This window comes from Echiichthys vipera (assembly GCF_963691815.1).
Source record: "Echiichthys vipera genome assembly, chromosome: 16".
In the NCBI taxonomy this organism is placed as follows: Eukaryota; Metazoa; Chordata; class Actinopteri; order Perciformes; family Trachinidae; genus Echiichthys; species Echiichthys vipera.
The window spans coordinates 29,447,043-29,471,572 of NC_139841.1; the positions used below are offsets into that span (position 1 = coordinate 29,447,043).

Genomic DNA, 24,530 nt, shown 5'->3' on the forward strand with positions numbered 1-24,530 from the left:
ATTTAAACAGGAAGTGTCTTTTCTTTAAACAGGAAGTGTCTTTTCTTTAAACAGGAAGTGTCTTTTCTTTAAACAGGAAGTGTCTTTTCTTTAAACAGGAAGTGTGTTTTCTTTAAACAGGAAGTGTCTTTTCTTTAAACAGGAAGTGTCTTTTCTTTAAACAGGAAGTGTCTTATTTAAACAGGAAGTGTCTTATTTAAACAGGAAGTGTCTTTTATTAAACAGGAAGTGTCTTTTATTCACACAGGAAGTGTCTTATTTAAACAGGAAGTGTCTTTTCTTTAAACAGGAAGTGTCCTATTTAAACAGGAAGTGTCTTTTCTTTAAACAGGAAGTGTCGTCTGTGCTAACGTGCCTGTAAACTCCCGTCTGTGTCTTTCAGCATCACAAACTTGAAGTACTGGGGCCAGTGTGAACCCATCACCTCCAAGACACTCCAACTACTGAACGACCTCTCTCTGGGATATCCTTCCTCAATGACAACGTCTCTTTACGCAGCTTTAGGCAGAGTTTACGCCGCGTTTCCTCAGAACGACGTCACACGCAAGTTATCAGCGCTTCAGTTACAATGTCGGGGAAAAAGTAACAAAAGGCCAAAAACAGGAAACAAGATGGCTGCATCTACGACGGGTCATTCACGACATCGTAGGAGACTATTTATAACCCGTCTTCTAGGAAACAGGCCGCTGATATTATTCTAGTTACTGTTACGCTTTGGTTGCTTGCATCTCTGTCCAGTGTCCGTCCTCCACAGAGCTGCGTCTGTCCGACGAGGTTTTTGTTGCCACCGTACTCTACGGGGGAATTGTTGGGTCTCTGTAAATCATAAATAAGGGCTCACTCCACTCCACTGTGCCTCCGTCCCGTGCCCCAGCACGTGTCACGGCTAAAGTCTGGTTCCTTTGACCAGTGTGATGCAACCGTACCACGTCTAGGAGCGGCACGCTTGCCGTCCACGGCCCGTTTGGGAGAGGTGGGCTTTTAAACGGTTTGAGGGTTAGGAATGTATCGGACCAGAATTCAGCGAGCTTCGGGCGCGTCCAGAACACGTGTGTGTTTTAATGACTGCGTGTTTGTGTGTGTGAACGTTTCCTTGACTACCTGTTGCACGTACAGCAGCGTGAGGAAGCTGGTGAAGCTCAGCGCCGTCCAGTTCATGTTGAATAACCACACAGTGAGTCCCGCCCCCTCAGAGACGGGTTGTTGTTGTTGACGACCTGTTGTTGTTGACGTGCTGTGTGTGTGTGTGTTGTTGTTGTTGTTGTTGTTGTCGTTGTTGTTGACCTGTTGTTGTGTGTTTCAGAGCGAGCACTTCTCCTTCCTGGGAGTCAACAACCAGTCCAATCTGAGCGACATGAGGTGTCGGACCACCTTCTACACGGCTCTGGGGCGCCTGCTGATGGTGGATCTGGGTACAAACACACACACACGCACACACACACACACAGAAGCACACACACACACACACACACACACTCGTCTACATACAGGACCTTTAACAGACATCATCAAAGAAATAATTTAGATTTGTTATTAATACTGTAATTTTTTAGGACTTTAAAGAAAATTTTGTGTGTGTGTGCGTCACTGTGTGCGTGCATGTGTGTGTCTCTGTGTGTGTGTGTGTGTGTCACTGTGTGTGTGTGTCTGTGTGCACGTGTTTGTGCGTCCGTGCGTGTGCTGCAGGTGAGGACGAGGACCAGTTTGAACAGTTCATGTTGCCTCTGACAGCTGCGTTTGAAACTGTGGCTCAGATGTTGAGCACGAACACCTTCAACGAACAGGAAGCAAAGGTGACACACACAGACACACACACACACAGAGACAAACACTCACACACACACACACAGACAGATACACACACATACACACTCACACTCACACACAGAGACACACACACACACACACACACACACACACACACAGAGACAAACACTCACACACACACACACAGACAGATACACACACATACACACACACACACACACACACACACACACACACACACACACACACACAGACAGATACACACACACACACACTCACACTCACACACAGAGACACACACACACACACACACACACACACACACACACAGACAGATACACACACACACACACACACTCACACTCACACACAGAGACACACTCACAAACACACACACACACACTGAGACAGACACACTGAGACACACATACACACACACACACACGCACACACAGAGAGACACACTGACACACACACACTCACAGAGACACACGCAGACGCACAAACACACACACTCACACACAGAGACACACTCACACACACACACACACAGGGTCACACTCACACACACACACACACCCACAGGGACACACTCACACACACACACACACACACACACACCCACAGGGACACACTCACACACACACACACACACGCACAAAAGGACTTTAAAGCATCAGTACCACCTTTATCCTACCACGACAGACTCAGGAGAAGAAAAGATTTCTAACCTTTGGTAAAAGTTCGTCCCGTTCTCGTCTCGTTTGTGATGAAACTGTGTTTTTAACACGTTGTCTCTTCTTCTGTGGTTTCCTGCAGAGGACGCTGGTGGGTTTGGTGCGAGACCTTCGAGGAATCGCGTTCGCCTTCAACGCCAAGACGAGCTTCATGATGCTGTTCGACTGGATGTATCCTGAGCCCCCCCCCCTGTTATCTTATATCAGTTCATTTGATTTAATGTGTTTTCTGAACAGCGTCAGATCCAAACAGGAGCCGTTTGACCCAACACCCTTTCAAAATAAGAGTTCCCGGTCCAAACAAAACAGAACCAACGTTCAAACATGTGAAAAACTTGGGCCGCGTGGCCAGATGGTTCACACACACACACACACACACACACACACACACACACACACACACAGCGTAGTCAGAGCAGAACAGCTTACCTTAAAAACTTTCTCACAGAAAAATTTAGTTACTGCAACAAAGAGAAGAGGAGAATGAACCTGAAGACACATTTAAATATATTTTAGTCACATTTAAATATATTTTAGTCACATTTAAATATATTTTAGTCACATTTAAATATATTTTAGTCACATTTAAATATATTTTAGTTGACTTTACAGTGAATTTATATCTTTAAAAACAGGAACTCAGGCCTGGAAATGACTAATAATCCAGTGTTTCCCTCCGTTATATCAGGGGGGCACCTTGAACGTCAAGTCAATTTGATTTAACTGTTTTTTCTGCCGTTTAAGGATCCTTTCCTGACCTGACACCCTTTCAAAATAAGAGTATCGTTTGCACAAATGCATAAATAGATGCGTATTAAAATGAATGAAGTTAACTATGAGTTCACAGACTGGAACTTTAAATGATGTATTTCTCTGAGGTTCATCATTAACCTGCGTCAGTGGAAACACCAGAGTCCTGTAAACGTGAAACACAGCGAGCGTCCCTTCTCCTCTGTCATCCGTCTCGTCACAGAGCGCCCTTAACTCCCTGCAGATATCCCGCCTACATGCCCATCCTGCAGAGAGCCATCGAGCTCTGGTACCACGACCCAGCATGCACCACTCCGGTCCTCAAACTGATGGCTGAGCTGGTGCACAACAGGTAAACACACCTGGAGGCGTGTGGGTGTGTGTGGGTGGGTGGCTGGCACTGGCGTCCTGTCCAGGGTGGACCCGGGTCCTGTCCAGGGTGGACCCGGGTCTTGTCCAGGGTGGACCCGCCTCACTGGTGTCAGCTTGGACCGGCTCCAGCCCCCAGGACCCCGACAGGGATCAGAGTCTGTGGATGGATGAGTAACGTGTGTGTGTTCTGTGTGTTTCAGGTCTCAGAGGCTTCAGTTCGACGTGTCGTCGCCCAACGGCATCCTGCTGTTCAGGGAAACCAGCAAGATGATCACCACCTACGGTAAACTGAGGGGCTAATGTACGGAGGCCCCGAGGGCTCAAACTTAAACACTTTAATATAAAGATGATCACCACCTACGGTAAACTGAGCCTCTGCTGTACGGAGGCCCAGAGGGCTCAAACTTAAACACTTTAATATAAAGATGATCACCACCTACGGTAAACTGAGCCTCTGCTGTACGGAGGCCCCGGGAGCTCAAAACTAAACACTTTAAGGTTAAAGATGATCACCACCTACGGTAAACTGAGCCTCTGCTGTACGGAGGCCCAGAGGGCTCAAAACTAAACACTTTATTAAATCAAGATGATCACCACCTACGGTAGAGTCTGAGTCTGTACGGAGGCCCCGGGGGCTCAAAACTAAACACTTTAATATAAAAGATGTGTTTAGAAATGTTTTTTAAAAGTCTAAACGATTTCTTTAATAAACTTGTTTAAAAGGTCTCTTAAAAAAAATCCTAGTGTCCTATAATTTTCTTTACATAATGATAATTAAGTATATTAAGTAAAGAAGTTTTTAGTGACTTTAAATGAAATTTTAAACACATTAAAGTCTCTAAAAAAATATGTTTTAAACGTTTTCTCAAAAAATCTTTATATGTTTTTATTTTAATTCTTAATCACCTTTAAAAAAAGAGTCTGAAATGTTTTAAATTGTTCTTATTTAACGTCGTTTTCTCCTCCCCCTCCTCCTCTTCCTCCTCCTCTTCCTCTCCCCCCTCCCCCTCTTCCTCCTCCTCCTCCTCCTCTTCCTCTCCCCCCTCCTCCTCTTCCTCCTCTTCCTCTCCCCCCTCCTCCTCTTCCTCCTCCTCCCCCTCTTCCTCTCCTCCTCCTCTCTCTCCTCTTCCTCCTCCTTCTCTTCCCCCTCCTCTTCCTCTTCTTCCTTCTCCTCCTCCTCTTCCTCTCCCCCCTCCTCCTCTCCTCCTCTTCCTCCCCCTCTTCCTCCTCCTCCTCCCCCTCTTCCTCCTCCTCCTCCCCCTCATCCTCCTCCTCCTCCCCCTCTTCCTCCTCCTCCTCTCCCTTCTCCTCTTCCTCCCTTCTCCTCTTCCTCCCCCTCCTCTTCCTCCTCCTCCTCCCCTTCCTCCCCCTCCTCTCTCTCCTCCTCCCCCTCCTCTTCCTCTCCTCCTCCTCTCTCTCCTCTTCCTCCTCCTTCTCTTCCCCCTCCTCTTCCTTCTCCTCCTCCTCTTCCTCTCCCCCCTCCTCCTCTCCTCTTCCTCCTCCTCCTTTTCCTCCTCTCCCTTCTCCTCTTCCTCACCCTCCTCTCCCTCCTCTTCCTCTCCTCCTCCCCTTCCTCCCCCTCCTCTCTCTCCTCCTCCCCCTCTTCCTCCTCCTCCTCTTCCTCCTCTCCCTTCTCCTCTTCCTCCCCCTCCTCTTCCTCCTCTCCCTCCTCTTCCTCCTCCTCCCCCTCTTCCTCCTCCTCCTCCTCTTCCTCTCTCCTTCACGTCCTCCTCTTCCTCCTCCTCTTCCTCTCCTCTTCCTTCACTTCCTCCTCCTCCTCTTCCTCTCTCTCCTCCTCTTCCTCTCCCCTCCCCCTCCTCTCTCTCCTCCTCCTCCCCCTCTCTCTCCTCCTCCTCCTCCTCCTCCTCTTCCTCTCTCCTTCACGTCTTCCTCTCCTTTTCCTTCACGTCCTCCTCTTCCTCCTCTTCCTCTTCCTCCCCCTCTTCCTCCCCCTCCTCCTCCTCTTCCTCTCCCTCGGGGCAGGAAACCGTATCCTGACGCTGGGCGAGGTGCCTAAGGAGCAGGTGTACGGGGTGAAGCTGAAGGGCGTGAGCGTGTGCTTCGCCATGTTGAAGGCCGTGCTCAGCGGCAACTACGTCAACTTCGGCGTCTTCCGTCTCTACGGCGACGACGCCCTCGACAACGCCTTACAGACCTTCATCAAGCTGCTGCTGTCCATCCCCCACAGCGACCTGCTGGTGCGCCGCTCACCTTCAATGACACATAACTTTATATTAACACACACACACATTAACTTTAAAATGCATGTATGTATTATACTCTGACCCGTCTCTCTGACCCGTCTCTCTCTGACCCGTCTCTCTCTGACCCGTCTCTCTCTCTGACCCGTCTCTCTCTCTCTGACCCGTCTCTCTCTCTCTGACCCGTCTCTCTCTCTCTGACCCGTCTCTCTCTCCCTGACCCGTCTCTCTCTGACCCGTCTCTCTCTCTGACCCGTCTCTCTCTCTGACCCGTCTCCCTGCAGGACTACCCGAAGCTCAGCCAGTCCTTCTACTCCCTGCTGGAGGTTCTGACCCAGGACCACATGAACTTCATCGCCAGTCTGGAGCCCCACGTGGTCATGTACATCCTGTCGTCGATATCAGAGGGGCTCACGGCGCTCGGTAACAGAACCGCCCCTGCAGCAGGTCACGTTTGTGTGTGTGCGTGTGCACGTGAGGGCGGCGCTTACGTGCGTGTGTGTGTGTGTTTGTGTTGCAGATACCATGGTGTGCACGGGCTGCTGCTCCAGTCTGGACCACATCGTCACCTACCTGTTCAAGCAGCTGTCTCGCTCCACCAAGAAGCGCCCCGCTGCCATGGCGACGGACGACCGCTTCCTCCACATCATGCAGCAGCACCCGGAGATGATCCAGCAGGTCCGTTTATTCTGTTCTGGTCCGGGAGCCACCGGTCTGATCCCATTAATGAATCAGGGCGCCCTCCCACTGTGCCTCCGTCCCGTGCCCCGTGCTTTAGGGTCCTTGTCCCCCCCTCCAGGCCCGTTTGTACTCACACTACCTGGGCCTCGGAGAATGCTTCTTGCTGCCTATACGTCATCACGCCGTAACACGTCACACGCATTGATGACGTCATGGCGATGCGTGGCTTTGTTTCCAGATCTTTCCGTAGACCTCGGAGTTTTTGTGCGTCTTGTCGACTGTTTTTGAATCTTTTCATCGACCAAATCTGCAGTAAACACTCCACCTCCGCATCACACCAACGTGAACCTTTCACCGCCATTGTTTGAAATGTCCGCGCATGGTCCCTCCTTCTTTTTTCTACGTCCCAACAGGCGCACAGGAAATGACCTCAGAGCCGCCGTAGGCCTCGTGCTCGTACACGTGCGCGCGCTCGTGCTCGTACACGTGCAAACGTGCTTTACTAAAGCCCACCTCTCCCAAACGGGCCGTGGACGGCAAGCGTGCCGCTCCTAGACGTGGTACGGTTGCACTCACACTGGTCAAAGGAACCAGACTTTAGCTGTGACACGTGCTGGGGCGCGGCACGGAGGAACAGTGGGAGGGCGCCCTAATATTCTGAGACCACCACAGAAGAAGAAGGTGTGATCCCTTGTTGTTGTTGTTGTTGTGGTGCAGATGCTCTCCACGGTGCTGAACATCATCATCTTCGAGGACTGTAGGAACCAGTGGTCCATGTCCCGGCCTCTGCTGGGCCTCATCCTGCTCAACGAGAAGGTTTCAACCTCACTGTGAAGCACTTTGAGTTCTGATGCTTCTGTGTGTGACGTGAAGTCTAACGCGTGTGTGTCCCTGTGTGTGTGTGTCCCTGTGTGTCCCTGTGTGTGTGCGTGTGTGTGTGCGTGTTTGTGCAGTACTTTGCTGACCTGAGGAACAGCATCGTTAACAGTCAGCCTCCAGAGAAGCAGCAGGCGATGCACTTATGTTTCGAGAACCTGATGGAAGGAATCGAGAGAAATCTACTAACGAAGAACCGGGACAGGTGACGCTTACTTTACTATCTATTACACACACACACACACACACACATGTTCCCCCAGGAGAGTGTGTGTGTGTGTGTAGCAGTGTCACACAGAACCCCTGAGTTTAAATGTTTTAACTGTTTCTACGTTGACTGATCAGCTCTTTAAGAGTCTGAATGTAACTACAGTTAGAGGCGGAGCTTCACACTGACTCTCTTCTGTCTCACGCCGGGGTCATCGAGGTCACATGACCTCGTGACTTTGTTGATGTTAAAACTCGACCTGCGTGAGACGGAAGATGTTCAGTGTGAAGCTCCGACTCTGTTCAGTCAGGATGAAATAAAACATTATTTAGTCTTAAAGAAAAAATTAAAATGTCCAAATAACATTCTTTTAAAAGTCTTTAATATAACGTGTGTGTGTGTGTGTCCGTGTGTGTCTGTCCCTGTGTGTGTGTGTGTGTGTCCGTGTCTGTCCCTGTGTGTGTGTGTGTGTCCGTGTGTGTCCGTGTCTGTGTGTCCCTGTGTGTGTGTGCGTGTGTGTCCGTGTCTGTGTGTCCCTGTGTGTGTGTGCGTGTGTGTCCGTGTCTGTGTGTCCCTGTGTGTGTGTGTCCGTGTGTGTGTGTCCCTGTGTGTGCGTGTGTGTCCGTGTCTGTGTGTCCCTGTGTGTGTGTGTGCGTGTGTGTCCGTGTCTGTGTCCCTGTGTGTGTGTGCGTGCGTGTCCCCGTGTGTGTGTGTGCAGGTTTACCCAGAACCTCTCTGTGTTCAGGAGGGAAGTGAACGACAGCATGAAGAACTCGACTTACGGCGTCAACAGCAACGACATGATGAGCTGACATTCCAACGGGACGAGTCCCAGCGCCGCGCCGCCGCAGACCGAGCCCCCTCGCCGCTCCACAGCCCCTCCCCCCTCTGCATCACCCTCCCTCCCCCCTCCTCCCTGGGCCCGGATGCCCGGGGGTCACTTCGTCACCCCGACGCCACGTTCGGGACCGTCGGTTAAGCCCGGCGGACGCGCCCCTCCCCCCGCCCCCTTTTTGATATGAGCATATATAAATATATACAGATCTATTTTAACGCGACGGTCGAACTCGTCCTGACGGTGAGGGGGGGGGGGTGATGGCGAGGAGGGGGACAAGCGCCGGTAACCGTAGTAACCGCTTCTGCCTGCCTTGTATAGAAACACACACAAAATCCCACGTGTACATTTTTTTTCGTAACATTTTGAACAATGTTTCTAACGATCGATTTAAAACACAACGACGAGTCGAGGAAGAAAACACAAAAAAACAAACGTGTGACTGAGCTTTTTACAGTGTAGTGAGTTAGTGCAGGCGTGTGTGTGTGTGTGTGGGGCGCCGAGGGGGAGGGGCGACAGGAAACACACTCACAGGGAGCGGGAGCAGAGCGTTCATGTTGTACATTTCACTCAAGTCTCTGGCTGCAGACGCGTAAACGACCACGGCACTCACGTCAGGGGCGCTCACAGCGGTGGTGGCAGTGCTCACGGTGGCGGTGCTCACGGTGGCGGCGGCACTCACGGTGGCGGTGGTGCCGGTGCCTGGCGGCGGCTCAAAGGGAAAGGTCTGCTGTTGTGTTCGACCCTCGCTGCGTCGCCTCTCGTTACATCAGTGAAGCTGAAAACGTTTCATTCGTCTTTAATCAAACGTGCTGTTGTCATGGAAACGCACCGATCAGCTGATGCCGATTCAGATTATCAGTTTATTAATTAAATCATTTTCTACGTTAATAAATAATAATAATCATAAATCAGCTGTTTGGATTTAAATTCAATCAAATCAGAGACGACGCCTGAAATCAAGACTTTCAGTTTAACATAAGACGGTGAATTTAAAATAATTTAATCACGAAGATGTTTGAGAAAAGGTCGCAGATTTACGAGATTAGAAAGTCGCAAATCTACGAGAAAAAACAGTCAGACTTTTAATTAACAGTAGTAAATAATATTATAGGTCGCAGATTAACGAGAAAAAAGTTGCAAATCTACGAAAAAAGTCGCAGTTTTACGAAATTAAAAAGTCGCAAATCTACGAGAAAAAAAATCGCAGATCTACGAGATTCAAAGTCAGAAACCCGTGTTTTGTTTTCTCTCCTTGTTGAAAAGTAAGAACGAAGGACGAGGTTTGATGACGTCACAGATGAAGCTCAGTGGACGAGCGGCCGCACTCGTCATGTCCCTCATGTTCGTCATCACTTCCTGTTTGTTCCTCATCACTTCCTGTTTGTTCCTGAGTGTCGTGGTCGTTTGTGTCCGTCAGTGGTTCCACGTCCGTCGATCCTAAAGTGAAGTGAAGGCCGCGGTGATTCAACCGGCGAGAAAAACACTTTTTCTGACTTTAAATCCCGTAAATCTGCGACTTTCTCTCATCATTTGCGACTTTTTAATCTTGTGAATCTGCGAATTTTTTATCGTAAATCTGCAACTTTTTTCTCGTAAATCTGCGACTTTCTCTCATCGATTTTCTACGTTTTCCGTGTAGATTTACTTTTTGATCTCACAAATCGGACATTTTTTTTCGTAGATTTGCGACTTCTTAATCTCGTAAATCTGCGACTTTCCTCCAAATATCAAGCCCCCCCCCCCTCGGGTTCGTGATTTGTTTCCTTGTTTCGTCCTAAAATCGTTTCTTTATTGTTTCAATAATTTCACGATAAAAAAATCAGAGAAGAAGAATTTGACGTTTTTAACTTGAGTTATAAAAATATTCTTCGTCTGCGACTTTAATCTGAAGAAGAAGCGACGGGGTCGAAAAAACACCAGAACTGCCCCCTGAGGTCGCCCCGGCTCCGCCCACACGTGGCGTTGGCGTTGGCGTTCCCGGTCTCGTTGGCGATGGTGGTGGCGTTCCCAGTCTCGTTGGCGATGGTGGTGGCGTTCCCAGTCTCGTTAGCGTTGGCGGTGCCGTTCCCAGTCTCGTTGGCGTCGGTGGTGGCGTTCCCAGTCTCGTTTGCGTTGGTGGTGGCGTTCCTAGTCTCGTTGGCGTTGGCGTTCCCAGTCTCGTTTGCGTTGGCGGTGCCGTTCCCAGTCTTGTTGGCGATGGTGGTGGCGTTCCCAGTCTCGTTGGCGATGGTGGTGGCGTTCCCAGTCTCGTTGGCGTTCCCAGTCTCGTTGGCGTCCCAGTATCGTGCGCACACTCGCTCGTCTGTCGGACGTGTAAGCAACATGGTCACAGCTACATTTTCCCTCTGGTAGGCCGGTGCAGTCGCCGCCATTTTGTTTACACTCTGGATTCCTCGGACCCGGTTTTTGGGACTGCCCCCCTTTTTTTTTCGGTCTTGCGGAAGTTTTTTTGGTGTGTGTTTGGGTGTTTGCGTTTGCGTGTGTGTGTGTGTGTTTGCGCGTGTGTGTGTGTGTGTGTGTGTGGCGTCCCATGGTGCTGCGAACCCTACGGCGGAGCTCGAACGTTGCCGCCTCGGCGAACGGAGAGGGCGGGCGGGAGGGAGGGCGTCGAACCCGCGGGCCGAGGCCTTCGGGGCTCCTTTTTGAAGGAAGTTTAGTTCTGAGTTCCTGAAGAACGGACCGGAACCGTCAGAACCGTGTAAAGAGAAGCAGGAAGTGGCGTCTGTTAGCAGGAAGTGGCGTCTGTTAGCGGCGTGTGTTACTCTGTGCGATGCTGCTGCTCCCCGTGCTCGTCCCTCAGCGCGGCGGCGGCGCCCGCAGGTGTTCGTGGCGTCTCTTGGGTCGTGTCCTGATGTGAACGTGTCGGGTCCAGAGCGAGCAGCTGATCCACGTCTGCTCCGTGTCGTGTAAACATTGTGACTGCAAATAAACCTCATTGATTTTTACAAAAGTGTAAAGAGTTTTATTCACAATCATGGTCCAGGATCAGGTCTCAGGGGACCAGCTCCAGCCTCTGGTCCTGGATCAGGTCTCAGGGGACCAGCTCCAGCCTCTGATCCTGGATCAGGTCTCAGGGGACCAGCTCCAGCCTCTGGTCCTGGATCAGGTCCAGCCTCTGATCCTGGATCAGGTCTCAGGGGCAGCAGCTCCAGCCTCTGATCCTGGATCAGGTCTCAGGGGCAGCAGCTCCAGCCTCTGATCCTGGATCAGGTCTCAGGGGCAGCAGCTCCAGCCTCTGGTCCTGGATCAGGTCTCAGGGGCAGCAGCTCCAGCCTCTGATCCTGGATCAGGTCTCAGGGGACCAGCTCCAGCCTCTGATCCTGGATCAGGTCTCAGGGGCAGCAGCTCCAGCCTCTGGTCCTGGATCAGGTCTCAGGGGCAGCAGCTCCAGCCTCTGGTCCTGGATCAGGTCTCAGGGGCAGCAGCTCCAGCCTCTGATCCTGGATCAGGTCTCAGGGGCAGCAGCTCCAGCCTCTGGTCCTGGATCAGGTCTCAGGGGCAGCGGCTCCAGTCTCTGGTCCTGGATCAGGTCTCAGGGGCAGCAGCTCCAGCCTCTGGTCCTGGATCAGGTCTCAGGGGCAGCAGCTCCAGCCTCTGATCCTGGATCAGGTCTCAGGGGCAGCGGCTCCAGCCTCTGATCCTGGATCAGGTCTCAGGGGCAGCAGCTCCAGCCTCTGGTCCTGGATCAGGTCTCAGGGGCAGCAGCTCCAGCCTCTGATCCTGGATCAGGTCTCGGTGGCAGCAGCTCCAGCAGGGGACCCCAAACTTCCCTTTCCCGGGCCACATTAACCAGCTCTAACTGGGGGATCCTGAGGCGTTCCCAGGCCAGTGTGGAGATCTAATCTCTCCACCTGGTCCTGGGTCTTCCCCGAGGCCTCCTCCCAGCTGGACGTGCCTGGAACACCTCCCTAGGGAGGCGCCCAGGGTTCATCCAGACCAGATGATCCTGAACCACCTCAACTGGCTCCTTTCAACACAAAGGAGCAGCGGCTCTACTCCGAGTTCCTCACGGATGCTGAACTTCTCCCCCTCTCTCTAAGGGAGACTCCAGACCCCCTCCTGAGGAAACACACTTCACACGCTTGGACCTGGACCTGGTTCTTTGGGTCCTGACCTGGACCTGGTTCTTTGGGTTCTGACCTGGACCTGGTTCTTTGGGTCCTGACCTGGACCTGGTTCTTTGGGTCCTGACCTGGACCTGGTTCTGTGGGTCCTGACCTGGACCTGGTTCTTTGGGTCCTGACCTGGACCTGGTTCTTTGGGTCCTGACCTGGACCTGGTTCTTTGGGTCCTGACCTGGACCTGGTTCTTTGGGTCCTGACCTGGACCTGGTTCTTTGGGTCCTGACCTGGACCTGGTTCTTTGGGTCCTGACCCAGCTTTCAGGACCACAGGTGAGGGTAGGAACCAGGACTGAGGGTAGAGCGACTGCAGCTCCGCCCCCGCTGCTCCATCGTCCCCTCACTCGTAAACCAGATCCCGAGGTCCTTGAAGTCCTTCACTTGGGGTCAGGACTCGTTCCAGACCCGGAGGAACAATCCCCCGGTGTCCTGCTGAGAGCCACGGCCTCAGATTCAGAGGTGCTGATCCTCATCCCGGCCGTTTCACACTCGGCTGTGAACCGATCCAGTGAGTGCTGAAGGTCCCTGACCCACGACGCCATCAGGACCACGTCAGAGACCAGATCCTCAGCCCACCCAACTGCAGCCCCTCCCCACCACCACTACGCCTCCATATCCTGTCCATGAAAACCACAAACAGGATTGGGCACAGAGTGCCCCCCTGGAGGAGATCGACCCCCACCGGGAACCACTCCGACTCACTGCCCAGGATCCGGACTCAGCTCTCTCTTTGGGGGTACAGAGACTGGACCCCCTCAGGAGTGACCCCCTCACCCCAGACTCCCCCAGCACCTCCCACAGTATCTCCAGGGACCCGGTCATGGGCCTTCTCCAGATCCACAAAGCACATGTAGACCCGATGGGCACACTCCCAGACCCCCTCCAGGGTCCTGGAGAGTGCAGAGCTGGTCCTGGTCCAGGTCCAGGACTGGATCCACCTGGTTCCTCTTCAGTCTGAGGTTCTACAGGACCAACCTCCTTTCCAGCACCTTGGAGTCGACTTTACCAGGGAGGCTGAGGAGTGTGATCCCCCTGGAACTGGCTCACACCCTCTGGTCCCCCTTTCTGAACAGGAACCACCACCCCGGTCTGCCACTCCCTCGGCTCTGTCCCAGACTTCCACCAGTGTGTCAGAGACGTGTGGACCAGGACCAGGACCAGGACCAGGACCAGGAGTTGTGTTGATGTTGACTTTTTTCCAGTTGAAGCTTCTTTAAATCAACAGTCGAACGATTTTCAGTAAAACTTTTTATTTTTCTCACGAAACAAAAACAAACATTTCTGAAGATTGGCACAAAAAAACTTTACAGTAAATAAAAAAAGCGTGAAACCAGAGCAGAGGACGTGCGTTGAGCTCCGCGTGCGTCGCCTCGTCTATGCGTCCGAGCGCTGCGAGCGTCCGGACGTGAACACGGCGCCGTTGTGACCTTCTCTGTTCCGGGCGATTTCCACGGCGAAGAACTGCGTCCTGGTGGCTGCGGGCGGAGAAAAGTGCTGCGTCAGCGTCTGATTATTAAATATTTAATAAATAAAATAATTTATAATATAACAGTTATATAGTTATAATATCTGTGAGGCGGCGTCGTCGCGTCCACACGCACCGAAGATGGAGTTCTCCTCGCTGTAGCCGCCCGCGGAGTCCAGACGCAGCAGAGTCCCGTAGTTAAAGTCCTCAATGAGCCCCTGGAACTGGTTACAGAAGGGACGCCACAGCTGCACACACACACACAGAGGCAGGCACGCAGAGGCACGCGCACACACACACACACACACACGCACACACACGCAGAGACACGCACACACGCACAGAGACACACACACGAACAGACACACACACACACACGAACAGACACACACACACACACGAACAGACACACGAACAGACACACACAGACACACACACGCGCAAGAGAGACACACAGACACACGCACGCACACACAGGCACACAGAGAGACATGCACATCTTTGAATCTTTGTCTCTGACTCTCAGACTCTTAATCTCTGACTCTCAGACTCTTAATCTCTGACTCTCAGACTCTTAATCTTTGACTCTCAGACTCTTTGAATCTCTGACTCTTAATCTCTGACTCTCAGACTCTTAATCTCTGACTCTCAGACTCTTAATCTTTGACTCTCAGACTCTTAATCTCTGACTCTCAGACTCTTAATCTCTGACTCTCAGACTCTTAATCTCTGACTCTTTGAATCTTTGACTCTCAGACTCTTAATCTCTGACTCTCAGACTCTTTGAATCTTTGACTCTCAGACTCTTAATCTCTGATTCTCAGACTCCTTGTCTCTTTGACTCTCAGTCTCTTTGAATCTCTGACTCTCAGTCTCTTTGAATCTCTGACTCTCAGTCTCTTTGAATCTCTGACTCTCAGACTCTTAATCTCTGACTCAGAGTCTTTGAATCTCTGACTCTGACTCCTTGTCTCTTTGACTCTCAGACTCTTCGTCTCTGACTCTCAGGCTCTTTGAATCTCAGACTCTTTGCATCTTTGACTCTGACTCTGGGACTCACCTCTTTGGCCTGGTCGGACTTCAGGTCGTCGGCCTTCAGCTGCTTCACGTCGAGGTCTTTGAACGTTTCTCTGAACGAGGCGTAAATCTCATCGTCCATTTTCGTCAGTTTCAGGAATTTTGGGTCGACGGACGAAATGAGCTGAAGACGCAACGAGAGAGTTTCAGTTTCAGAGGTTTGTGCTTTAATCTAAACGTTCACACGTTCATGTTTACGACACGTTTATATATAATAAATAAATTAATGCACAGAAACAAAACGCTGGTTAAGAAGCACAGAGTTCAAAGGTCAAAGTCACTTTAAAGCTTTTCCAGCACTTCACTGCTGCGATCGATAAAACATTTACATGAAAAAGACTGTTTTTAATTTCAGGCTCTGAGGCTTTTATTCTGAAGGAGACGCAGAGACAATTTTAAGCTCTTTTCAAACCTTAAACACGTTTAAACTCGAGTTTTCTCTCGTTTGCGTTAAAGAAGTGAAACTCTTCTGTTGACGTGTTTGTTTGTTTGTTTGTTTCTTACGTTGAAGTAAACCTCGGCGTGGTTGTACGCTTTCATCGCCCACATGACCTCCAGTCGAGGCTGGAACAGGAAACACACACAGGTCAGAGGTCGGCCCAGTGCATGCTGGGAAACACATTCATTTAAACATTCTTACGACGTTTGATCTCATTAACTCAGTTAACTCAGAGTCATTGATTTATTTCTACATTTCCATGAGCTGACGTTATATGACGTTAAAATAAAACAGTTAAATAAGTTTTAAAAACATTAAAATGCGACTGAAGGACGTTTGGATCCTGCTGCTGATGAAGGAAGCGGGTTGTGATGTGACGCAGGCATCGACGGCTGCGTCTCTAATGTTTGGTTTTGAAAAGTCGACATAAATCAAACAAAATAAATCAAAAGTGAACTCACGTCGTTTCCATAAGCGTCGGCTGGAAGAGAAAGAGCGTGAGCCGCTGCTGAAGCTCCCTCCACCCCCTGAGAACCCAGAATACACAGCATTTAGTTACAGCATTATTATTATTGTTAATATTATTTAAACTTAAAACAATAAATTCTTATTAAAATCAAAATAAACATACAAATATACAGCATTTAGTTACAATATTATTATTATTATTTATATTATAATTATTACTATTATTATATAAACTAAATATAGTAAAAAAAATGAACTTAGTTAAATAAATAAAACAATGAATTCTTAGTTAAATAAAAATATGAAAATAAAACAAACTCTTATTTAAATAAATACAGAAAGTATAAAAAACAATAAACTCGTATTAAAGTATATAATAAATGTGAGGTTGATGTCAAAAAACAGGTCAAATCTAATTCACAGGAAGTAAAATCAGAAAAGTTAAATGTGTTTGTTTTTGACAGAAATGAGCAGAAACATGAAATTATTGCACTAAAGTGGAAAGAAATTATTAAATCTTATAATAAAAATACGTCATTTGCACTTTTCCTCCTCAGAGCCGTGAAACACAAAATGACAGGAAATTATTAGAGATTACATCTCATGAATCAAATTCAATAATTTTCAGTGTTTATGATTTAAAGTTTATTGTTTTTTAGAACATTTGAACAAAACAGACTCAAAGGAAGAATTATTATTAATTATTTACACATAAAATACTGAATTTGTTGAATTTATTAATTTTTCTAGATTATTTTCATATATTTAGTTTTTCTGCAAACACCAAAATGTTTATATAATTATAATGTTTTTAATTTTAAAATGAAAACAACTATAACCGGAAGTGCAGCGTCGGTGTCACAGTGAAACTGCTCCCTGTCTGTGGATCGGAACCGTGTTCGATATTAAAATTAATAAAATCATAAACTAAACAAACGCAGCTTCAGGTTTAAACTTTATAATTTAAACATAATTAAGTCCGGTTTCAGTCACGTGATGTCATTTTATAAACACGTCACAGTGTGTTTTCCCTGCACGTGCCTGTTAGCATTAGCATAATTAGCTCGTTAATATCGTGATTTAACTTTAATATTATGTATTTTTCAGCCTCGTGACGGTTTCGTCAGTGACGCAGCAGAAAAACAAACATTTAAAACACAAACAGAAGTTAAAACATCGCGTTAGTTCCTGTTTTTACGTGTTTGAGTCTCACCAGAGAGGCCAGCACGTCATCGGACGCCATTTTGTGTCAGACAAAGATCGTCTCTGCAGTTTCAGGGGAAGAGCTGACACTACGAGTGCGCATGCGCGTTCTATGTGGTCTCTCAAACACGGAAGTAAAGAAAAAAAACACAACAGAGAATAAAATATAAATATTAAAATGAGTAAAAACTTAATGAAACATTAGGAAAAAATTGTCCTGTTTGAACTATTTCTTTGTTTATAATTATTTTATTTTCGTTAAAATATTTATTTATTGTCTGTTTTTTGTTTGGTTGTTTTTTTGTACTCTTTTTAGGGTTATTTATTCATTTATTTTTATTATTTATTTTTATTATTTAATTATTTATTTTTATTATTTATCCAGTTATTTTGTCACCAATGTGCTGTTATTTTATTTTTGTACATTTAAATGACTCAATAAAAAATAAAAAAAATATTAACGTGGAGTCATAATAATTAAATTAAATAATAAAAGTATTTAAATAATTGTAATTTAAAAAGTATTTCTGATTCTGATTAATGCCAAATAATGAAAATAGATTAATAAATAAAAGAATGAAAATAGATGAATAAACAAAATAATAAACCAGTAAAAAAAAAGGTTGGAAATAAAAAGATGAACAAACAAAAAAAGGAATAAAAGTGAAACATTAAATAAACATAAAATTATATTAAAAAATGTAAATGTTTTTATTTTCACATTAACCTGTAAATATTTTATATTTTAATTTATTTATTAATATTGATTTGTTTTTCATTAGATTTGCTGTTTCTGTCTTTATTCTTATATTTTCACATGTATTCTTTTTTATTTAGATTTATTTATGTTATGTTTTCCATTTATTCTGTTTTTATTTTCTCATTCTTTTACAGAAAGTAAAGTTATTTAAACCGTTTCTGAACAAAGTGAAACATCTTCGTTTTTTAAAATCTCTGTTTCTGACGCAGCCACTCGGTGACGTCACGTCCTTAAAGGGCCAGTTACTCGTTCTTCTTTATTATTCGTGAAAATGTTTATTTATTAAGTAAAATTTACCAATAAAAAAAATAAACTAACATGTTGTGATTGTTTTTCAAAACAACCACAAAGAGACAAAACAGAGGAGGAAGCCCGGGGCCCCGTCTGGAGCCGGGCCCAGACCGAGGGCTCGCCAGAGAGCGCCTGGTGGCCGGGTTTGCCACGGATCCCCCCCAAAACGATCCTCCTCCTCTCCATCCTGTGGGCCCACCACTCACAGGAGGACCCTCTGGGGTCGGGGCGCTGCTGCACGGGGGGCAGTGAGGGTGAGGGGCCTGGAGGGTCCAGACCCGGGCAGCAGAGGCTCTGGGGACGTGGAGCGTCTCCTCTCTGTGGGGGAAGGAGCCGGAGCTTGTGAGGGAGGTGGAGCTCCCAGTTAGATCTGGGGGGGCTCACCTCCACACACAGTCTGGATCTGGACCCGTGCTCCTGGATAGGGGCTGGACCCTGGTCTTCTCTGGAGGGGCCCAGGGTGTGAGGGGCCGGGTGGGTGTGGGGAGACTCTCAAACCCCCGGCTGAGCGCCGCGGTGTTGGAGTTCACCCCGGTGGACCAGAGGGTGGCCTCCTTACGCCTGCGGGTGGTGGGGGGGGGAGTCTGACTGTTGTTGGTGCAGATGCAGCGAACAGCAGTTCAGAGTCTGGGGCCTTCTTGGAGACCCTGAATGGAGTCCTGCATGGGGCTCCAGTAGGGGACTCCAGAGTCCTGCTGGGAGACTTCAACGCCCACGTGGGCAACGATGGAGACACCTGGAGAGGCTGATTGGGAGGAACGGCCTCCCTGATCTGAACCCCAGCGTCTGGTGTTAGACTTGTGTGCTGGTCCTGGATCCTCTTTAACAAACACCATGTTGGAACAGAAGGAGGCTCAGAAGTGGACCTGGTTCCAGAGCACACTAGGCCAAAGGTCCAGGATCCAGTCTGTGATGGTCTCATCTGATCTGAGGCCGGATGTTTTGGACACTCGGGTGAAGAGAGGGGCAGAGCTGTCAGCTGATCACCATCTGGGGATGAGTGGGTCAGAGGATGGGGAAGGTTCTGGACAGACCGGGTAAACCCGAACCAGTAGTGCGGGTGAACTGGGACCGTCTGGAGGAGGCCCCTGTCCCAGAGACCTTCACCTCACACCTCCGGAGGAGCTTTTCTGGCGTCCCTGTGGAGGTCGGGGGCATCGAACCGGAGCGGGCAATGTTCAAAGCTTCCACTGCTGAAGCTGCAGCGGTGAGCTGTGGCCTCAAGGTCTCAGGTGCCTCAAGGGGCGGGGACCCTGGACCACCGTGGTGGACCCCGGGGGTCAGGGGTCCCCCTGAAGAAGGAGGCCTTCAGGATCTGGTCTCCCAGAAGACTCCGGAGGTGGTTCTGAGGTCCCCACAGGTCTGAAGGGCTGCAGCCTCTGCTGGGTCAGAGGCAAAGCAGCGGGTGTGGGAGGAGTTCACACAAGTCCTGGAGAAGGACTTTGGGGGGCACCGAGGTGCTTCTGGACCACCATTCAGCACCTCAGGAGGGGGACACGGGGAACCGTCCAAGCTGTTTACAGTCAGGACGGGACGCTGGTGACCTCAGCTGATGAGGTCATGGGGCGGTGGAAGGACTCTGAGGAAGTCCTGAATGGGCCCAACACGCCCTCTTTTGTAGAGGCAGAGCTGGAGGCTGATGGGGATCATCGTCAACATCTCTGACAGAAGTCACTGAGGAAGGAAACAAGTCCACAGAGGCAAAGCCCCAGGATCCATGAGCTGCATCCACACATGCTGAGATATAATAATAAATAAAAATTATAAATATAATAATAATAATAATCTCTGTCTCTGATGCTGACTCATGTTTCTGCAGCTCAGACCTGATGATGTCAAATCATAACTCAGCTGTTTTTGTTCACTGTTCTGTCATCACAGTCGACTCTCCTCCTCCTCCTCCTCCCCCTCCTCCTCCTCCTCCCCCTCCTCTTCCTCACAGCAGCCTCAGCCTGTGGAGCCGCAGCCTCATCTCATATCTCCGCCTCCTCCTCTTCCTCCTCCTCCTCCTCCTCCCCTCACTACCCCCCCTCTTCCCCCTCCTCCTCCTCCTCCTCCTCCTCTTCTTCCTCCTCCTCCCCCCCCTTCTCTCCTCCTCCTCTTCCTCCTCCTCCCCCCCCCCTTCTCCCCTCCTCCTCCTCCTCCTCCTCCCCTCCCTCCTCCTCCTCCTCCTCCCCCGCCTCCTCCTCCTCCTCCCCTCCCCCCCTCTTCCCCCTCCTCCTCCCCTCTTCCTCCTCCTCCTCCCCCTCCTCCTCCTCTCCCCCCCCCCTCCTCCTCCTCTTCCTCACAGCAGCCTCAGCCTGTGGAGCCGCAGCCTCATCTCATATCCCCGCCTCCTCCCCTCGGTGTCTCGCGGGAGCGTCTCCCCGTCTGCTCGGTGTCCTGCCCGGTCGTGTCCGGTCCTGCTCGGTGTCCCGCCCTGTTTCCTTCCCGGTGTCCTCCTCGGGTCCTGCCCGGTGTCCCGCCCGGTCCCGGCCGTGTCCTTGAGGCGGCCCGTGTGTGGTTCTCGGCGGTCTGAGGTAAGAGCCGCTGCTTCTTGTCTCTCCGGTGGAATCAGAGCTCATCCTGCAGCAGGAGCGGCCGCACACGCTGCTCTTCATCCTCACTGTTATGGAGCCTGTGCTCTTCTTCATCCTCCTCCTCCTCTTCCTCGGGGTTATGGAGCTGATGTTTATTTCCCTGTCGGAGCTTCGGTTCATGTGTTTGATCAGATCAGAAATAATAATAATAAGACAGCGTTATTATGATTTTCCATCAGTGTTTCTGCTTTAAACACTGTTTTATTATTATTATTATTAAACAGACTCTACAGTAAACACATAAAGAATAGGATGTGTGTGTGTGTGTGTGTGTGTGTGTGTGTGTGTGTGTGTGTGTGTGTGTGTGTGTGAGATAAGGAGACTGTCAGACAGTAAGCTCTCAGGCTGCTGACGCTCCCAGACACAAACTCAATACTACACAGATGCTAATACTTGACTCTGTGTTCACACCTGAGTCTGACACTAATCAACCTGTGACGAAATTCAGCTTAAAGTGTCCTCTAGGAGCATAAACGTGTGCTAAAGTGTCCTCTAGGAGCATAAACGTGTGTTAAAGTGTCCTCTAGGAGCATAAACGTGTGCTAAAGTGTCCTCTAGGAGCATAAACGTGTGCTAAAGTGTCCTCTAGGAGCATAAACGTGTGTTAAAGTATCCTCTAGGAGCATAAACGTGTGTTAAAGTGTCCTCTAGGAGCATAAACGTGTGTTAAAGTGTCCTCTAGGAGCATAAATGTGTGTTAAAGTGTCCTCTAGGAGCATAAACGTGTGCTAAAGTGTCCTCTAGGAGCATAAACGTGTGTTAAAGTGTCCTCTAGGAGCATAAATGTGTGTTAAAGTGTCCTCTAGGAGCATAAACGTGTGTTAAAGTGTCCTCTAGGAGCATAAACGTGTGTTAAAGTGTCCTCTAGGAGCATAAACGTGTGCTAAAGTGTCCTCTAGGAGCATAAACGTGTGCTAAAGTGTCCTCTAGGAGCATAAACGTGTGCTAAAGTGTCCTCGCATAAACGTGTGCTAAAGTGTCCTCTAGGAGCATAAACGTGTGCTAAAGTGTCCTCTAGGAGCATAAACGTGTGCTAAAGTGTCCTCTAGGAGCACAAACGTGTGTTAAAGTGTCCTCTAGGAGCATAAACGTGTGCTAAAGTGTCCTCTAGGAGCATAAACGTGTGTTAAAGTGTCCTCTAGGAGCATAAACGTGTGTTAAAGTGTCCTCTAGGAGCATAAACGTGTGTTAAAGTGTCCTCTAGGAGCATAAACGTGTGCTAAAGTGAACTCTAGGAGCATAAACGTGTGTTAAAGTGTTCTCTAGGAGCATAAACGTGTGTTAAAGTGTCCTCTAGGAGCATAAACGTGTGCTAAAGTGTCCTCTAGGAGTCTAAACGTGTGTTAAAGTGTCCTCTAGGAGCATAAACGTGTGTTAAAGTGTCCTCTAGGAGCATAAACGTGTGCTAAAGTGTCCTCTAGGAGCATAAACGTGTGTTAAAGTGTCCTCTAGGAGCATAAACGTGTGTTAAAGTGTCCTCTAGGAGCATAAACGTGTGTTAAAGTGTCCTCTAGGAGCATAAACGTGTGCTAAAGTGTCCTCTAGGAGCATAAACGTGTGTTAAAGTGTCCTCTAGGAGCATAAACTTGTGCTAAAGTGTCCTCTAGGAGCATAAACGTGTGCTAAAGTGTCCTCTAGGAGCATAAACGTGTGCTAAAGTGAACTCTAGGAGCATAAACGTGTGTTAAAGTGTCCTCTAGGAGCATAAACGTGTGTTAAAGTGTCCTCTAGGAGCATAAACGTGTGTTAAAGTGTCCTCTAGGAGCATAAACGTGTGCTAAAGTGTCCTCTAGGAGCATAAACTTGTGCTAAAGTGTCCTCTAGGAGCATAAACGTGTGCTAAAGTGTCCTCTAGGAGCATAAACGTGTGCTAAAGTGAACTCTAGGATCATAAACGTGTGTTAAAGTGTCCTCTAGGAGCATAAACGTGTGTTAAAGTGTCCTCTAGGAGCATAAACGTGTGCTAAAGTGTCTTCTAGGAGCATAAACGTGTGTTAAAGTGTCCTCTAGGAGCATAAACGTGTGCTAAAGTGTCCTCTAGGAGCATAAACGTGTGTTAAAGTGTCCTCTAGGAGCATAAACGTGTGTTAAAGTGTCCTCTAGGAGCATAAACGTGTGTTAAAGTGTCCTCTAGTAGCATAAACGTGTGTTAGAGTGTCCTCTAGGAGCATAAACGTGTGTTAAAGTGTCCTCTAGGAGCATAAACGTGTGCTAAAGTGAACTCTAGGAGCATAAACGTGTGTTAAAGTGTCCTCTAGGAGCATAAACGTGTGTTAAAGTGTCCTCTAGGAGCATAACATGTGTTAAAGTGTCCTCTAGGAGCAAAAACGTGTGTTAAAGTGTCCTCTAGGAGCATAAACGTGTGTTAAAGTGTCCTCTAGGAGCATAAACGTGTGCTAAAGTGAACTCTAGGAGCATAAACGTGTGTTAAAGTGTCCTCTAGGAGCATAAACGTGTGTTAAAGTGTCCTCTAGGAGCATAAACGTGTGTTAAAGTGTCCTCTAGGAGCATAAACGTGTGCTAAAGTGTCCTCTAGGAGCATAAACGTGTGTTAAAGTGTCCTCTAGGAGCATAAACGTGTGTTAAAGTGTCCTTTAGGAGCATAAACGTGTGCTAAAGTGTCCTCTAGGAGCATAAACGTGTGTTAAAGTGTCCTCTAGGAACATAAACGTGTGTTAAAGTGTCCTCTAGGAGCATAAACATGTGTTAAAGTGTCCTCTAGGAGCATAAACGTGTGCTAAAGTGTCCTCTAGGAGCATAAACGTGTGTTAAAGTGTCCTCTAGGAGTCTAAACGTGTGCTAAAGTGTCCTCTAGGAGTCTAAACGTGTGTTAAAGTGTCCTCTAGGAGCATAAACGTGTGTTAAAGTGTCCTCTAGAAGCATAAACGTGTGCTAAAGTGTCCTCTAGGAGCATAAACGTGTGTTAAAGTATCCTCTAGGAGTCTAAACGTGTGTTAAAGTATCCTCTAGGAGTCTAAACGTGTGCTAAAGTGTCCTCTAGGAGCATAAACATGTGCTAAAGTGTCTTCTAGGAGCATAAACGTGTGTTAAAGTGTCCTCTAGGAGCATAAACGTGTGTTAAAGTGTCCTCTAGGAGCATAAACGTGTGCTAAAGTGTCCTCTAGGAGCATAAACGTGTGTCAAAGTGTCCTCTAGGAGCATAAACGTGTGCTAAAGTGTCCTCTAGGAGCATAAACGTGTGCTAAAGTGTCCTCTAGGAGCATAAACGTGTGCTAAAGTGTCCTCTAGGAGCATAAACGTGTGTCAAAGTGTCCTCTAGGAGCATAAACGTGTGTTAAAGTGTCCTCTAGGAGCATAAACGTGTGTTAAAGTGAACTCTAGGAGCATAAACGTGTGTTAAAGTGTCCTCTAGGAGCATAAACGTGTGTTAAAGTGAACTCTAGGAGCATAACCGTGTGCTAAAGTGTCCTCTAGGAGCATAAACGTGTGTTAAAGTGTCCTCTAGGAGCATAAACGTGTGCTAAAGTGTCCTCTAGGAGCATAAACGTGTGCTAAAGTGTCCTCTAGGAGCATAAACGTGTGTCAAAGTGTCCTCTAGGAGCATAAACGTGTGTTAAAGTGTCCTCTAGGAGCATAAACGTGTGTTAAAGTGTCCTCTAGGAGCATAAACGTGTGTTAAAGTGAACTCTAGGAGCATAACCGTGTGTTAAAGTGTCCTCTAGGAGCATAAACGTGTG

The 24,530-nt window shown here is 48.4% G+C and overlaps 3 protein-coding genes across 4 annotated transcripts in view; 2 read left to right on the forward strand and 1 right to left on the reverse strand.

The window, feature by feature from the left end:
- xpo7 (exportin 7) overlaps positions 1-8,445 on the forward strand; it is a 31,341-nt gene extending 22,896 nt beyond the window's left edge. For both annotated transcript variants that reach the window (XM_083930465.1, XM_083930466.1), the window contains 13 exons: positions 383-463; positions 1,111-1,174; positions 1,304-1,412; positions 1,687-1,793; positions 2,587-2,675; positions 3,499-3,606; positions 3,827-3,909; positions 5,610-5,824; positions 6,112-6,250; positions 6,348-6,505; positions 7,226-7,324; positions 7,462-7,589; positions 8,311-8,445. In XM_083930465.1, coding sequence (XP_083786591.1) covers positions 383-463; positions 1,111-1,174; positions 1,304-1,412; positions 1,687-1,793; positions 2,587-2,675; positions 3,499-3,606; positions 3,827-3,909; positions 5,610-5,824; positions 6,112-6,250; positions 6,348-6,505; positions 7,226-7,324; positions 7,462-7,589; positions 8,311-8,404 — 1,474 coding nt within the window. In that variant the 3' untranslated portion in view covers positions 8,405-8,445. The remainder of the gene's footprint in view (positions 1-382; positions 464-1,110; positions 1,175-1,303; positions 1,413-1,686; positions 1,794-2,586; positions 2,676-3,498; positions 3,607-3,826; positions 3,910-5,609; positions 5,825-6,111; positions 6,251-6,347; positions 6,506-7,225; positions 7,325-7,461; positions 7,590-8,310) is intronic.
- A 5,344-nt stretch (positions 8,446-13,789) lies between these two features.
- Positions 13,790-17,247, reverse strand: pbdc1 (polysaccharide biosynthesis domain containing 1). Its single transcript, XM_083930470.1, has 6 exons — positions 17,213-17,247; positions 15,993-16,058; positions 15,597-15,656; positions 15,076-15,216; positions 14,152-14,263; positions 13,790-14,025 (listed from the first exon to the last, which is right to left on the reverse strand). Exons 1-6 carry the CDS (start codon positions 17,240-17,242, stop codon positions 13,925-13,927), a joined length of 510 nt encoding a protein of 169 aa, XP_083786596.1. The 5' UTR covers positions 17,243-17,247; the 3' UTR covers positions 13,790-13,924.
- A 3,410-nt stretch (positions 17,248-20,657) lies between these two features.
- The window catches only part of dmtn (dematin actin binding protein), a 21,038-nt gene continuing 17,165 nt past the window's right edge, over positions 20,658-24,530 (forward strand). Inside the window, 1 exon segment of the mRNA XM_083929542.1 lies at positions 20,658-20,772. The gene's annotated coding sequence lies outside the window, so the exon portion shown is untranslated.